The sequence below is a fragment of the Oryza sativa genome, chromosome 1 (assembly GCF_034140825.1).
Source record: "Oryza sativa Japonica Group chromosome 1, ASM3414082v1".
Classification (NCBI taxonomy): domain Eukaryota; kingdom Viridiplantae; phylum Streptophyta; class Magnoliopsida; order Poales; family Poaceae; genus Oryza; species Oryza sativa.
Genome location: NC_089035.1, coordinates 11,216,616 through 11,232,837, shown reverse-complemented (window position 1 = coordinate 11,232,837; position 16,222 = coordinate 11,216,616). Strand labels below are relative to the sequence as shown.

The window sequence follows — 16,222 nt, the reverse complement described above, 5'->3', positions numbered from 1 at the left end:
TCCTTTTTATTGTCATTGAGATTCTAAAAATCAAATATGATTATCAATGGTTTTTCTTTTTTACTTTCTAGAAGTCCCGGCAACCGCCTTACTTGTTTGCTTTACGACATGCCTGACGTCCCTCCTTTTAATCGTCATTAGGATTCTATTTAGTGTTTTATTAACAATTTTTATATATCGTATCAACCGCCACCACTTTACTCCTTTATAGGCCCGTTACTTAATTTTATCTCATCATGTGTTTTAGATGGTATTTTCTTTCAATAGTCTTTATTTTTATCACAATTTTTATTTATTTATAAATTGTATTGCTAATTGAAATCTTATTTTTCTTTTTTCTAATTTCAGAATTTGTTTTTTTAAAAAAATTAGTTAATACCGTATTATGTTCTTTTAATGTTTTTATTTTTTATTTTTAATTTCAGTTGTTTCAAAATTGTATTCCTACTTGAACTCTCTTTTAGTTTTTCTAATTTTAGATATTATTTTATTTTTTATTCGAAATTTTAATTAATCTCGTATTGGGTTCCTATATGGATTCTTCTTTCAATATTGCTTATTTTTAATTCCGAATTTCAGCTAATTTTAAATTGAATTCCTACTTGATCTCTTCTTTTATTTTCTTTTTCTAATTTCGGATTTATTTTTATTTTTATTCTGAATTTTAATTAATCTCGTATTGGGTTCTTATATGGTTCTTTTTTTAATATTCCTTATTTTTAATTCCGTATTTCAGCTATTTTTAAATTGTATTCCTACTTAGACTCTCCTTTCATTTTCTAATTTTGGATTTTATTTTATTTTTACTGAATTTTAGCTATTTTTAAATCGTATTTCTACTTGGACTCTCCTTTCCTTTTCTAATTTTGGATTTATTTTATTTTTTTTTGAATTTTGATTAATCTTGTATTGGTTTCTTATATGGAAACTTCTTTCAATATTGCTTATTTTTAATTCCGAATTTTAGCTATTTTTAAATCGTATTTCTACTTGGACTCTCCTTTCCTTTTCTAATTTTGGATTTTTTTTTTGAATTTTGATTAATCTCGTATTGGGTTCTTATATGGAAACTTCTTTCAATATTGCTTATTTTCAATTCCGAATTTCAGCTATTTTTAAATCGTATTTCTACTTGGACTCTCCTTTTCTTTTTTTCTTTTTCTTCGATTAATGTGGGAATTTCTAGCCCCCACAGCGAACGTGGTGACTATTTTCAAAGCTGTTTTAATAATATAATAGATTTTATTTTAGGGCCTGTTCAGATTGTAGCCAAAATAAACCTTATCAAAATTTGACAATACCAAAATTTTGTCAAGTTGACAATATTGCCAAAATTTTGGCAGGATTTCTTACGTATTTATCAAATTTGGCAACAAACTAAACATAGATATTTTTTTGGCAACTTTACCAAAAAAGTTGTATGATTGAAAATGACATCAATCTGAACAGCCCCTTAGAACTTAGAACTACAATCTGAACAGCCCCTTAGAACTTAGAACTACAGTGGAATCCATCTTGGCATATGTACTTGGCAGGGAATTTTTTTTACATTTTTATTATTAAAAAATTACAAAATTTTTTTTCGAAAATTTACAAATCTAGACGCCTAACATCCTTTAGGAGGGCGTTTTTTTAAATCGCCCTTCTAAAGGGCGTTAAGGGACCTAAATGCAAAATTTTTATTTGTATTCGAACCCTTTCCACCAGTTTTAATTGCTTAAAAGCTAATAATGCTTATTTGACACTCCAAATAATTTTAAATGAAAAGGTAATAAACTACAAAGTTGTAGATCTCATCGAGATCTATATCTTTTTTATAAAGTTTATCTCCATCCAATGTCGTTTGAAATGTAGTTCTGAGAATTTTTTTAAATAGGTTTTAGATTTTGTAACGAATATTTGGACATCTAAACGATCTTAAATGAAAGTTGTTAATTACAAACTTGTAGATCTTCTCCAGCTCTACAATTTTGATATAAACTTTAATTTCATATGGCTTTATATGATATAGTTTTAAATTGTAAAATCATAGAGGTAGCAAGCTATGATGGAAAATTTGTATTTAGGTCCCTAACGCCCTCTGGAAGGGTGATTTGAAAAAAGCCCTCTAGGAGGACGTGAGGCACGACTAGATTTGTAAATTTTCGGAATGAAAAATTATTTTTAAATATTTTAATCAAAAAATGTAAAAATAAAAAAAATTCTCGGCAGGGTGGCAGCATGGGCCTAAGGCCCAGTCAACTGTGGGCCTATAAGCGACTAATCCGGCTGTAACTGGGCCTTGCAAGAGGCTTGTCTTGTTGGTCCGAACTCAGGAAGTCCAGGTTGCGGGGACAACTTCAAGGCCATCTGGTTTCCACTTCTCTTACCACCTCAATTCCGCTCTTGATCCGAGCTAGCTTAGTCCCAATCTAAAAACTTTACAAAGAAAGAACCATACGCACCTATTGGGCAAAATGAAAAATAATTTGCTACTCACCAAATAATTTGAGCACCTCTGCACCTGTACACTAAATAACTCTGTTCCACCAAAATAGTTGAGATATCTAGGACGTTTCATTTTGTCCGTTCTTCACCAAACTTTTCCATAGTATCTCAGATATTTTCGAGACCGAAAGTGATCTTTCTGGCCTTAGACCGAGTTCACTTCCCTACAAGCCATTCTTTGCTGGCACAACACGAACCTCTACATCAATTTCGTATCCAACCTGAACTTCTGCATACATGTACACACCCACAGTCATCTGCTCATGTTTTCACGGTCAAATTAAAACTGCTTCTCTCACCTTAGATTCACCCAAGGGAAAAGAAAAAGATCTCCTTTGCCAAGTCCCCATTTCGCATGAAATATCTCAAAATACAGCCCACGTGGCACACGACGATTGGCTGAGGAGGCGATAAGAAACGAGTGCACGTCGTCGAATCCTCTCTCCCCTTCTCCCCCACCCCACGGAGCTATATATATATAAACCCCATCTCTTCAATCCGTGCAACGAACGCCTCGTCGCAACAGCTACAAACGCCCACATCACACGCAGAAATCCGCATCAACAGCCAGCCATGGCGTCCACGCTGACCAACGTCGGCCTGTCTACCCCGGCGGCGGCGGCGTCGTCCCTCGTTAGGCCGGTCGCCGGAGCTGGACGCGTGGTGTTTCCCCGTGTTGGCCGCGGCGGGTTCGCGGCGGTGAGGGCGAGCGGGCCGGCGACGCCGCCGGACATCTCGGACAAGATGTCGGAGAGCATCGACAAGGCGAAGGAGGCGTGCGCGGAGGACACGGCGAGCGGCGAGTGCGCGGCGGCGTGGGACGAGGTGGAGGAGCTGAGCGCGGCGGCGAGCCACGCGCGCGACAAGCTCAAGGAGACCTCCGACCCGCTCGAGGCCTACTGCAAGGACAACCCGGAGACCGACGAGTGCCGCACCTACGACAACTGATTCTTACCATTATATGTTTGCTAATCTCTCTGTAATTAATTATAAGTTACTGGGTTGAAAAGATTATTTGTCGTAGAAGACAGAGGGGAGTTTGGTGGAATGGTGGTATTTACGGATAGTTCAAGGGGGAAATGGGAAAAAAAAGGTTTTTTACACTTGTTTGTCTGGATGAATTTGTATGGAACTTTTCTGCTTGATAATTTTCGCATGTGTTAGTATTTGTATATGATGATATAAGTGGGAAATAAATCATCAAATTTTCCAGCAGGAACTTTGTGGAAACTTTTTTTTAATTTTTTCGTCAATCAGTGCGCTTTGGCTCTTCCGATCTCCGTTTATTTGTTAACATGCCCTCCAAATTGTTTGCTATGTTTCACAAATTATTCCTATCGTACGTAGCGTCGTTGCAGATAATCAGGTAGTATACCTGATAAAATTTTCGTTTTGTACAGCGGCCTTAGGTCTTTCGATTTAGGAAAAAGAGAATCTTAACGATTTACCATCACATTGTCTCTTTCTATAATATACCGGCGACTTTATCAGTTGTTGTATTGTTGTACAATATGTTATTGGGTTGAGCCTTATTTTTAAAAATACCTAAAATACCCTTATGCACGTACAAAGTTAACAATTAAGTTATCTCATTAGAAGTTTCAAAAAAAATATGAAAACTTTTATGTGGCATCCTTACATAGCATGAAAATTTGTATAAAAGTTTCAAGCCTTTTACATTTCTATTTTTATATAAAAAATTAAAATTTATCTGTTATACGTTGTTTGGTGCACTTGTGTTTTCAGCGCACACCTTTTTTTTTCTTAAAAAAAACTTTCATCTCAAAATCTTTCAACCGAAAAACTTTCGTCCAAAAAACATTCACCCGAAAAACTTTTATCAGACACTTTCATCGGATAACTTTTATATAAATACTTTTGTAAAAAAAAAACACCGAGGACATACATACGCCAAATAGCAATCATTTATGCTGGATTTGTACACGCCGTAATTAATTTATGCTAGAAACGTGGCTAATTTGAAATTCTGATAAAATACTGTAATTAATTATTAAAAGGGGAGTGTTAATGCCATATAATATGCTTCAACTTAGGATCTTAGGAAGCCTAGTTCTTAGAAAAATACAATATTGAAATATCAACCAAAATTGTAAGCTGGGCTAAATTAATAAAATTGATTTTGTTGAGATTACGAGCTAATAATACATTTGAAGTTCACCCATTTACACATGAAAAATGGTATTTCTACAGAGAGGCTTGAGAAAACACAAGCATAATCTCCCCCAATATTTCAAGGACCTTTGAAACAAAGAAAAATATAGAAATTTTAGAGGATTTCTATCCTATGAAATATATATAATCCTATAGAAGATCGAAACAATGGATTGATTTCTACGATTTCTCTAAAAAAAAATCCTATGAAATTCTAGAGGAATTTAAAGAAAAATAAGCATGTTGTTTCTCCTCATGATTTCTTCTCCCTGTGTTTTGAGTTCGTCTTCGTGTGTTTTGAGTTCGTGAATTTTCCTATATGCCATCCAAACGATAGTCTAAAACTTTTTCATGTGTTCCGAAATTCCATAAGAATCTAATGAGCGACATTATATTCCTACCTTTTCTTACTCTTGTGATTTTTTTAAGCATGTGTATCAAAGGAGCTCATCTGTTCTTGGTTTCTTTATGGGTTCATGTTGAACCTTGTTGAACTACATATTATCTATTTTCCTTTTTCATGGGTTAACATATTTCAAAGCCTGGGCCTAAACTCTGCTTCTTAATGGGCTCGCAGCATATAGTAGTACTTACCAATTCAGCCTTTTGCCACATTGGGCCTATGCATTGGAAACCTGGGAATATAGTGGAACCAAGCAATTCTATGACACGGTCTCGGAGAGATCCTGCTACCGGCCGTTAGATCGGTACCCTACACTCTGGAAACATTTTATTTGTTTTAGATAAAAAAAAATTCATTTAACTATAGCATATCTTCATAGGGAATATGATCCAAATCCCTCTACCCGGATAAGCCATTAAAATAAAGGACATATTTCCTGGATTTGCTAGACGAATACTCTCCAAAAGTAAATACGTATAAATATATTGGTCCTAACAGTCGAATGTTCACTAGATAAGGCCCCGTTTGGCACAGCTATAGCTCCCAACTCCAACTTACTTGGAGTCGGAGCTGTGCCGAACGGTCCAGATCCATCTTTTTTTTAGTGGAGTTGGCAGAGCTACTCTTAGAAAATGAACTACGGGGGTGGAGCTGGATTTTTGCTGCTCCACAGCTCCACTCCACCCCAAAAGACCCACTACCCTCTAATTTTTTAGTGTATTTATACGAAAATACCACTCAACTACCCCTTCACTCCTTCTTTCCTCCTGTTCTCTCTCCTCCCCCATCTTCGTCCCAATCTCGAGCGTGCGGCGACGTCGGTGTCGGCGGCGGGCGGCGGCGGGCGACGACGGGCGACGACGGACGACGACGGGCGGTGCACGCGGCCGGCGGCCGCCGGCGCGGCTGGGGCCGACACAGCTTGGTTTCGTTTTTTTTTTCATTTTTTATTTTTTTCAGATCTAGAGCTGAAAATATAGCCAAACACTTTTAACGAGTTTCCAACTCTAATAGGAGATAGCTCTCACTAGAGTTGAAGTTTAGAGTTACAAGTTGGAGTTTGGAGCCCAAATCACAAAGCATTTGTGACAGGGGGAGTATAGGTAGTACATGCAAGTGTCCTGGTGCAATGGCCATGGGTGCAAAACAATTAATCTATAAAGAGAAACTATAATTTCTTTGTGGAGATGCATAGTGTAATTTATCCTCTTCATTTTCTTGTAATAAAGAAAAGTAAAACGACAATTATGATATTTATCCATGCTTTCTTACTTTGTGTGCTTAATTTTATGAGTTGTATATGTGAAGTGGTAAGAATTGAGTGAAATTTCATATTTTGTTTTGTTCTGGTCTTAAGATCACTACTCACTAGGCATGTTACCAATGTGCCGTGGCTCACACCGAAAAAAAAAAAAGGAGGAAATGCATGCACCACTAGGAATCCAGGATGGTGAGCTTACTACTGATGCCATAGAGAACAGGTAGTGTTAGCAACAACCTTTTTTTAAGAAGACAATCACAATCAGGATACCTAAACGCCTTGCGGTGATATGGAGTTGTCAACCATCTCGATCTAGCCAAAAGCCAATCAAGATAGGTTTTGTAAAACTAAACCAGCTAGCGGAGCCGATTTAAAGATAAAAACCAGCCACGAAGCTGATTTAGATCGATTTGAAGATAACTAGATCAAAACCAGCCATCAGGCTGATCTAGATCGATTTGAAGATAACCATCCATCTTGTGGGCAAACGAAAGGTTAACGGAACAAACCTACAAAGGGCACACTCTCGCGGAGAGCAGGCCAGCACAAGGAGGCCATGCCATGGAACACATCGAACGTGATGCGGACAGAGTTGAGGTGGAGCACCGCGAGGTGGGCGAAGGGCGGGGAGACCCACCAGAAAAATCGGGCAGAGAAGTTGATCCCGTGAAGCATGAGGCTCGAAGGAGCAGGTTCAAATAGTGGAAGTAGAAGGTGACCCTGTCCCTCACCGAACTGCTGCGCAGGTGGACGTAGAGGTGCTCAACGGTGGACTGCTCAGCGCCGGTGAGGAAGCGACTGACAAGCTCGCCTCTCATTCGGTTTGTGCAGTGGTCAACAACGAGGGAGAAGATGCCTCACCAGCCGCTCCACTGGGTACTCGAGCTTCTCCAGCTGGGTGTCGGGGGTGAACTCGACTAGCTCAGAGTGCCCCACTAGCTGCGACCGCATGGCGTCATGCCATCACAGGAAGAGCACCGACATGAGGATGGCATTATCGAGCGGGAGGATATCTCGTGCATTTTCCCCAGGATCCTCTCGAAGTGTCGCACGTCGCCGATGATTCTCCCTCACCACCGTACTGCCGCCTTTTCATTCTCCCGACGCGGGTGGATCCGAGCTCCATCGCCGTAGATTGCCGGCCCGTTCTTCATTCATAGTAAGTCATTCATACATCATTCGTACATTACACCACCACAAGTACATTAGTAGAAGTACACCACAAGTACATTAGACCCCACACGTCACATACTTCATACTTCCCCCGAAGTCACCACAAGTACATTAGACCCCCACACGTCACATACTTCATACTGCTCCCGAAGTACACACCCTCTATTCTTCATTCCCGAAGTACCCACCCCTTTAATCTGAGTAGACTACAGTCCTAAACAAATAATAATATATAAAAAATATAGAATGCACCACAGAAAGCATATGAGTAGACTACATTCCTAAACAAATAATAATATATAAAAAAACAGAATGCACCACTGAAAGCATATGAAACATAAACAGAAATCCTAATTCCCACACTCAAACACGCGAAAACAGATGCTTCGATTTCAATCAAGTAATAAAAGGTAAATGCAGCTAAAACGGTTGAAGCTAATGACGTAGCGACTGCTACGAACATTAGCATCCTAAGCTTCACCCTCATAAGCAGAGAGAGCCGACAACTCTCCATCAGCTTTGAGGCGGAAGCAGACAAAGCAAATCAATAAACCACAAATAAACATTGCAAGCACCAAAAAGTGCTCAAGAAACAGTATTTTTTTGAAAAACTTAAACTTTAGCCACACATTGGCTCCGCTGCCCTCCTACCGAGGTCTGCTGCAACAGCACGACCCCCGTGCCAAGAAGGAAAAGACCGAGCTGCACTAGAAGGATCTGGAACAGCTCGGTAACTACATGATCAAAGGTGGTGGTGCCAAGAAGGAAAAAGGAAAAGACCGAGCTGCACCAGAAGGATTTGGAACAACTCGGTAACTACATGATCAAAGGCGGTGGCCATGGGAGCAAAGACCGAGCTGCACTTGAAGGATCTGGAACAGCTCGGTAACTTCATGATCAAAGGTGGTGGCCATGGGAGCAAAGAGTGAAAGAGAGATGGAATGAGCAAGAAACACACAAGAAGATAAATACACACAAGAACAAAGAGAGCTTGTGAGAGTGACTGCTTGCCGCCTTTTCATTCTCCCGACGCGGGTCCAAGCTCCATCGCCGCAGATTGCCGGCCACTTCTCTCTCCCATTCTCAGTGGCGAAGCCAGGGGCTTGTGTCCCCTACCCGCTAGACTCCACTGTTCTCAGTGGTGGTGTGTCCCCTACCCGTTGTACTCCATGGAAATGTGAGGGAGGAGAGAGGCGAAAGTATTCTCAGTGGTCCAGGGGGCTTGTGCCCCCTACCTTGGTAGACTCTATGAATAAGGATAGCCCCCAATACTCCAAATCCGACTCCGTTACTAGGCGCTCTATGTCCTTTGCGTTCTCTCTCCCTTTCGTTTTCTTGTGGAAACTATGGCTGTTTAATGGAATTGTGTGTTCTCCAATTCAATTCAAAGCAGAAACTATAGGGGTTAGGCGATGGAGCTCCTCCTCGGACTAAGGCCACCGATCGGCTGTTCGTCGTCATGCTCAACTTCCCAAGGAGCATGGATACCGAGGGCGGGGGATGCTGATGGGCGACTGACCGCGCGCGGCCAGTTTTCAGCCCTATCCCCTATATACTACTAGTATACTGTACTCGTCCTTATACTACTATACTATGTATACTAGTAATATGCCCGTGCTAAACACTACGGTGCAATTCCATTGTGTTTAACAACCTTTAAAATTTCATGTTAAGAAAAAAAATGTTTCTATGATATGTGCACGGCTCATCTTTCTATTATTTTCCATCCCTGTCGGCTCACCTTTCAATTTTTTGAAAAAAAATTGAAAATATATTGTTCCACGTTTCATTTTAAAAAATATACCAGTTGGCGAATCATGTGCACAAATATACCATCGTTATCGCATGATGGGAGAGCAATACCGAGGTTCACAACAGGAAAGAGCGACGGTATCGCTCTATCAGCAAGTGAGGGCGCATATGAGTTAGCAATATCGCGTTTAGAAAGAGCGAGACCGTCACGTTTGGACAAACTGTCCTGTCCTCACATACTTCATACTGCTCCCGAAGTACACACCTCTCTATTCTTCATTCCCGAAGTACCCACCCCTTTAATCCGAGTAGACTACAGTCATAAACAAATAATAATATATAAAAAATACAGAATGCACCACAGAAAGCATAAGAAACATAAACAGAAATCCTAATTCCCACACTCAAACACGCGAAAACAGATGCTTTGATTTCAATAAAGTAATAAAAGGTAAATGCAGCTAAAACGGTTGAAGCTAATGACGTAGCGACTGCTACGAACATTAGCTCCCTAAGCTTCATCCTCATAAGCAGAGGGAGAGCCGACAGCTCTTCATCAACTTTGAGGCGGAAGCGGACAAAGCAAATCAATAAACCACAAATAAACATTGCAAGCACCAAAAAGTGCTCAAGAAACACCATTTTTTGAAAAACCGAAAGTTTAGCCACACATTGGCTCCGCTGCCCTCCTATCGAGCTGCTACATCGGCACGACCCCCGTGCCAAGAAGGAAAAGACCGAGCTGCACCAGAAAGATCTGGAACAGCTCGGTAACTACATGATCAAAGGCGGTGGCCATGGGAGCAAAGAGTGAAAGAGAGATGGAACGAGCAAGAAACACCAAAGAAATAAATCTGCAATGCAAAGAGTGAAAGAGAGATGGAACTCAAACACGCAAGAACAAAGAGAGCTTGTGAGAGAGACTGCTTGCCGCCTTTTCATTCTCCCGACGCGGGTCCGAGCTCCATCGGCGTAGATTGCCGGCCACTTCTCTCTCCCGTTCTCTGTGGCGAAGCCAGGGGCTTGTGTCCCCTACCCGCTGGACTCCACCGTTCTCAGTGGTGGTGTGTCCCCTACCCGTTGGACTCCATGGAGATGTGAGGGAGGAGAGGGGCGAAAGCATTCTCAGTGGTCCAGGGGGGCTTGTGCTATATGAATAAGGATAGCCCTCTATGAATAAGGATAGCCCCTTACTAGGCACTCTCCTTTGCGTTTTCTCTCCAATCCGACTCCGTTACTAGGCGCTCTCTCTCCTTTGCGTTCTCTCTCCCTTGCTTTTTCTCGTGGAAACTATGGCCGTTTAATGGAATTGTGTGTTATCCAATTCAAAGTAGAAACCACGGGGGTTAGGCGATGGAGCTCCTCCTCGGACTAAGGCCACTGGTCGGCCGTTCGTCGTCGTGCTCAACTTCCTAGGAGCATGGACACCGAGAGCGGGGCATGCTGATGGTTTTCAGCCCTATCCCTATATACTACTAGTATACTGTACTCGTCCTTATACTACTATACTATGTATACTAGTAATATGCCCGTGCTAAACACTACGGTGCAATTCCATTGTGTTTAACAACTTTTAAAATTTCATGTTAAGAAAAAAAAAGTTTCTATGATTTGTGCACGGCTTTCTTTCAGGCCTACCAACCAATACGGACCGTGTAGAGCTGCTTTCTCGAGCCCTTTCTTGATGAAAACTTCTTGCTTCGGTTGGAGTATTAAGAGAAGCTCTTGTCCCACATTCCTGTAAAATATTGATTCGTCATAAGCACGTCCTGCCCCTTCCGCTCGTAGTAATCCAATGAATTCTCTAGTTCCAAAAAGATATACATCTTTCTATTGTTTGCCCTCCCTGTCGGCTCACATTTCAATTTTTCGAAAAAAATGAAAATATACTGTTCCACGTTTTTTTTTTCAAAAATATACCGGTTGGCAAATCATGTGCACAAATATACCATCGCTATTGCACGATGGGAGAGCGATACCGAGGTTCGCAACATGAAAGAGTGATACCGTGGCGGTATCGCTCTATCAACAAGCGAGGGCGCATATGAGTTGGCAATATCGCGTTTGGAAATAGCGAGACTGTCGCGGTATTGCTCTTTCGTAGAGCGAGAGCGCCAGGTGGACAAACCGCCCCGTCCTCGCAATTTGGGAGGTAGTTTTGGCGGGTGGGCCCAATGGTGTCGCTACTCCAAAGCACGAGAACAAGGTCGGTCTCGCGCTCGCACAGAGCGAGACCGAGTGAGTTGTGGGACCGCCTTTGTCGCATCACGGGGCGCGTCGTTAGGTGGTGGTATCGCACACGCAAAGCGCGATACCGTAGCGGTGTCACTCTCCTAGTGCACGAGACCGAGGAGCGCGCGTGGTGGAGAGTGGGCCCGCGGTATCGCTCGCTGAAAGCGCGACAGTGACATCGGCATCGCTGTTTCAAAGTGCGATACCGGCTTTAGCTATGGGTCCATCGATTTCTTTTGTTGGCGCTAAAGTACAGCCGCGGTATCGCTCTTTGGAAGTGCAAGACCGACGCACCGACACCTCCTTGCATGCGATCCACTCCCTTTCCCTCTTTTCACTATTTTATCATTTGCTTTTTGCACGGGGTGGAATAGCTCTATGCACTCTTTTATCATTTCGCTAGTGCCTGAAAGTGCATTAATCCTCCTAGTGGGTTTTGGTGATTAATGACAAATGTGGTTAAGGGACTAATGAGCTCATTTAGTAGCTTTCAGGTGCATTAGTCCAAGGTGTGGAAGATGGATGTTTGGAGACCTCCCAAAAAGTACAAAATCAAAGCGGACCGGAACTCGAGAAGTGCATAGGATAGTTTATCTTTTGAAATCGAGTTTTTAGGAAAAACCGTACTATTAAGAGGGGTTCCAGGTGATGCTCTAAGATATATCAAGTGCTCTTAGTGTAAACCAAGTGTCAAGTTTCCCTAGGAGTCCTTTTTTGCAAATACTCCATCTGTCCAAAAATGCAAGTCCGGAACTTCCTGTCTTCCAGGTCCGGAAGTTCCGGTCTTGTGAAAAAGATTTTTCTAAGTGTAGTCCGGAAGTTCCGGTCTTCCAGGTCCGGAACTTCCTGTCTAGTTTTCAGTTCAAATTTGTGAGTAACGGCTAGATGACGTCACCTAGCCGTTATACATATACAGCTCGTTTCCAGCTCGTTCCTTGGGGATTCCACTTTTACTTTTCAAACCTAGAGCTATTGCTAGCCTCTCCCAAGTGTTTCTTGCCTTCTCCACTCAATCTAGAGCCTAATTCTTGTGTGAAAGAGAGATTGAGAGGGAGAGAAGAAGATTTGGAGAGGTGTGAAGACTAGGATCTTGGGTGAGCACTTGGAATATCTCGTGGGCTGTCATCTCGGTGCTTATTACTCTTGGAGATGATCTCCTAGACGGTTAGGTGTCGCCCGCAAGAATCCGTTGCATATTGTGGATGTCCCGGGGACAGCCTATTCACCCCCCCTCTAGGCTTCAGCAGCGCGTTCAGTGCCGTCATTTCATGTCAGCCACGGACCTCTACAGCTCCTCTCTCCGCAAGAATCCAATGCTGACATTCCATAAAAGGAGAGGAGAGGAGATAGTCCTCACACAATAGAGGATGAGAGGAGTCCATTGAGGAGGAGGAGAGGAAGCCGCAAAGAGAGGCAGTTAAGACCAGAAATAAATTACACGTAAGTTGATTATTAGTTTTCTTATTAGTAAAATTTTGTAGGGTGAAGGATTTAGAAAATATTAGTTTGCATGGTTTATATTAGTGACAGTAAATAATTGTTATTAATTATGTCGAAGAAAATTAGAGGTATATATTAGTTTGTACAATATATTTTTATACGTCGCATGCAAAAAATAGTAACGTGGTATATTGTTAGCAAATATTCGGAATGTAGTATATTGTTATTAAGTAGGACAATGGTAATGGAGGTAGTTTGTGTGCTATGACTTAGAGTCGGTTCGAGTTTAAAAAATAGTTAGACACAATTAATTTATATGGTAGAAAAATTTAATTAAAGTTATAATTAATCTGCAGTAAATTCAAGTTAAAATTAATTAGTAGTTCATACGATGTTTTATTTTATATAGATGGCCAATATTATATCAAACAAATGAAAAAAAAATCTGAAATAATGGTAATTCTATTTGTAGTACACATACATAAGGTTTCACATAGTAACGTGAAAATATGGTGTTGTTTAAACGTATGGTTACCAATGTATGTAGTTACGAAGGAACAAAGAAATGCATTAGGGAAATAGCATTAAGAAATGCGTTAGGGAAATAGCATGAAGGGAGTGTACTGAGTCAGGAGAACCGGGACTAGCAAGAGTGGAGGCTACAAAAGAGAGGAGGCAGAGGAGAGAATAAAACAAATGCACGTAAGTTCATTAGTTTTTGTATTTGTAAAAATTTGTAGGATCTAGGATTTACAAAATATTAGTTCACGTGGTTTATTGTAGTGATAGTAAATGTTTGTTATTAATTATGTAAGAGAATATTATATGTATGTATTAGTTTGTACATTATATTTTATACGTCGCATAACAAAATAGTCACGTAGGAAGTTAATCTATAACTAATATAAATATTTGGATTTTTCCGGTTGTCACCCCCTCTATTCGTCTGTATTTTCGTCCGTTCCTCAAATTCCAATCCAATTTCAATTTTGTGAATGATCCAAAAAAATGAAAAAAAAATTAAAACGTTTCCGTCGTCCGTCTTAAAAAAAGAGCGACGAAAACACGAAAGGAAGATGGATACAGACTCGATTTAGGTTCAAAATCGGATGAAATTAACCCATAAATACAAAGGATTCCACACGACTGCTAACAATAAGCAATCAACAAGGCAGAGCAATAGATGATCTAACCAAATTTTACGGAGGAGGATTTGACTTGTGGTGTCAATCTCCAATCAGCAGTGCCATGGGACTTACCGCCCGTGCTCGCCGGATTCGCGCCCTAGGTCACCGTCACCGCCGGATCCACCGCCCATGCCCCGAGCCGACACCGGATCCGCCGCCCGCGACCCAAGCTGCCACCGGATCCGTCCGCCTGTAGCCCGCGAACGAACTTTGTCGCTGCCAACTGTGGGAGGAACCCGCTGCCCCGCTGCCTCCCTCCACGAGCTCCGAGTCTCCGACGCACCCGATCCGGCGACCTTCCTCCAGCCGTCGGATTTGCTGGCCACGAGCCCAAAGGCGCGAGATCCGGCGGCGAGTAGAATGCAGCGACCAGCAGATTGATGAATCGGCGGCGGCAAGCTGAGGGGAGCGGCAAGCGGCGATGAGGAAGAGGAAACGGCGCTCCTTTTCTTTTTTTCCCCTTTTTCTTTTCTCTAACCGCTTCGTTTCGTTTGTGATAAGGGCGAGGAAGCGTCGCTTCGTTTCCAGCGGTGGACATGGAGTCTACCCACACACGAGAAGGCTCGGCCCACTAACTGGGTCATGTAATTAACGCTAATCAACTTCTTAATAACTTTTTTTAGTAATTAACGCAAATTAAATTCTTAATAACTTTTTTTAAATAAATAAATAAATAGTTGATTGAAAGTTTTATAATATCTATCTCTTCCCTATCTATCTATAACTAATATAAATATTCGTATTTTTCCGATCGTCGTATTGATCCTAATTATCTAATACACTTTTTGGTCACTGTACACACTCCGTTCCGTTCATCACACAAATTTCCATCCGTCGCCTTTTGGGCAAAGACAGTCGCATTGTTCGTCTATCCATTTTCTCTCAGGCTATAGATCATCCAAACTAAACATCATATATATTCCGCAAATATATAGCAGATTATTTATCCAAAAACAAACAATTTTTTAGCAGATTAGTTGTCTAAACCAAACAACACTTTTTGTCAGTGTACACACTCCGTAATCACCCGGTGCAACGCACAGGCACTTTTGCTAGTAAATATAAAATATTCATAATGTAGTAGGTAGGTAGACATAATTAATTTAAATGGTACAAAAATTTAATTAAAGTTACAATTAAATCGTAGTAATTTTAAGTTATAATAAATTAGAATGTGAAAAAACACGCAGATATTAAAAAAAAGGTGATACTTATGTTAATTTTCTTAATCATGGATTTCTCTGCTCAAATTATATGCTGAAAAGATTCGCCAATCAATGAAAAATAAATTAACGATATATCTGAACACAAATAAGTGCAAATTTGCTCAATACTGAGTTCTACCACAGAACAATGAGGCAGCCGACAGCAAGAACGCTAGGTCACTTGATAAACCGGATATATAAACTATGCTCGATCCATTCAAAAATTAAGTTACCTCCTAGAATTAGCAAGGTAAATGAAGAACTTGCAAAAGTAGATGCAATACAATGGGCAAGCATGAGAAGAACAGTGTAACAGAGTATCAGATCATTATACATCAAGAGTAAGCAACCGTTCTCAATTCTAATACCAACACTCCAAGTGCAACAATTATTAGGTCTGAAAAGATCAAATTCAGATGAATAATAATATATGACCAGTATAACCCAAAAGAACTATTGATTCTCTACACTATTTCTGGAGAACCAATCTGAGATCATTCATTTTTATTAGAAAATTGGAAGTGTAGAGGATAAACATGTATGCGGCAATCAGTCTGTGACCTACCCAAAGCTGATGTCATTTTTTCAGAAACAATAGACATATAGAAAATAGTACCATTCTCAGTGGTGGAGCCAGGGGCTTATCCCCTACCCATTGGACTCCATGCAGATGTGAGGGAGGAGAGGGGCAAAAGCATTGTGGTGGAGTCAGGGGGCTTGTGCCCCTACCCTGCTAGACTCTATGAAAAAGGATAGCCCCTCTACTCCAAACCCGACTCCGCTACTAGGCACTCTCTCTCTCTCTTGCGTTTTCTTGTGGAGACTATGGCCGTTTAATGGAATTGCGTGTTCTCCAATTCAATGCAGAAACCATGAGGGTTAGGCGACGGAGCTCCTCCTCGGACTGGAG

General features: G+C 41.1%; 1 protein-coding gene across 1 annotated transcript; it reads left to right on the top strand.

Moving 5' to 3' along the window:
* Positions 1-2,763: 2,763 nt before the first annotated feature.
* Positions 2,764-3,702, top strand: LOC4325791 (calvin cycle protein CP12-1, chloroplastic). The gene has a single exon (XM_015760794.2). It carries the CDS (start codon positions 3,061-3,063, stop codon positions 3,433-3,435), a length of 375 nt encoding a protein of 124 aa, XP_015616280.1. The 5' UTR covers positions 2,764-3,060; the 3' UTR covers positions 3,436-3,702.
* The last annotated feature ends 12,520 nt before the right edge of the window (positions 3,703-16,222 follow it).

Bases quoted from the DNA above. Each gene is read 5' to 3' on its own strand.
- LOC4325791 (XM_015760794.2), top strand. From the start codon at position 3,061: ATGGCGTCCACGCTGACCAACGTCGGCCTGTCTACCCCGGCGGCGGCG.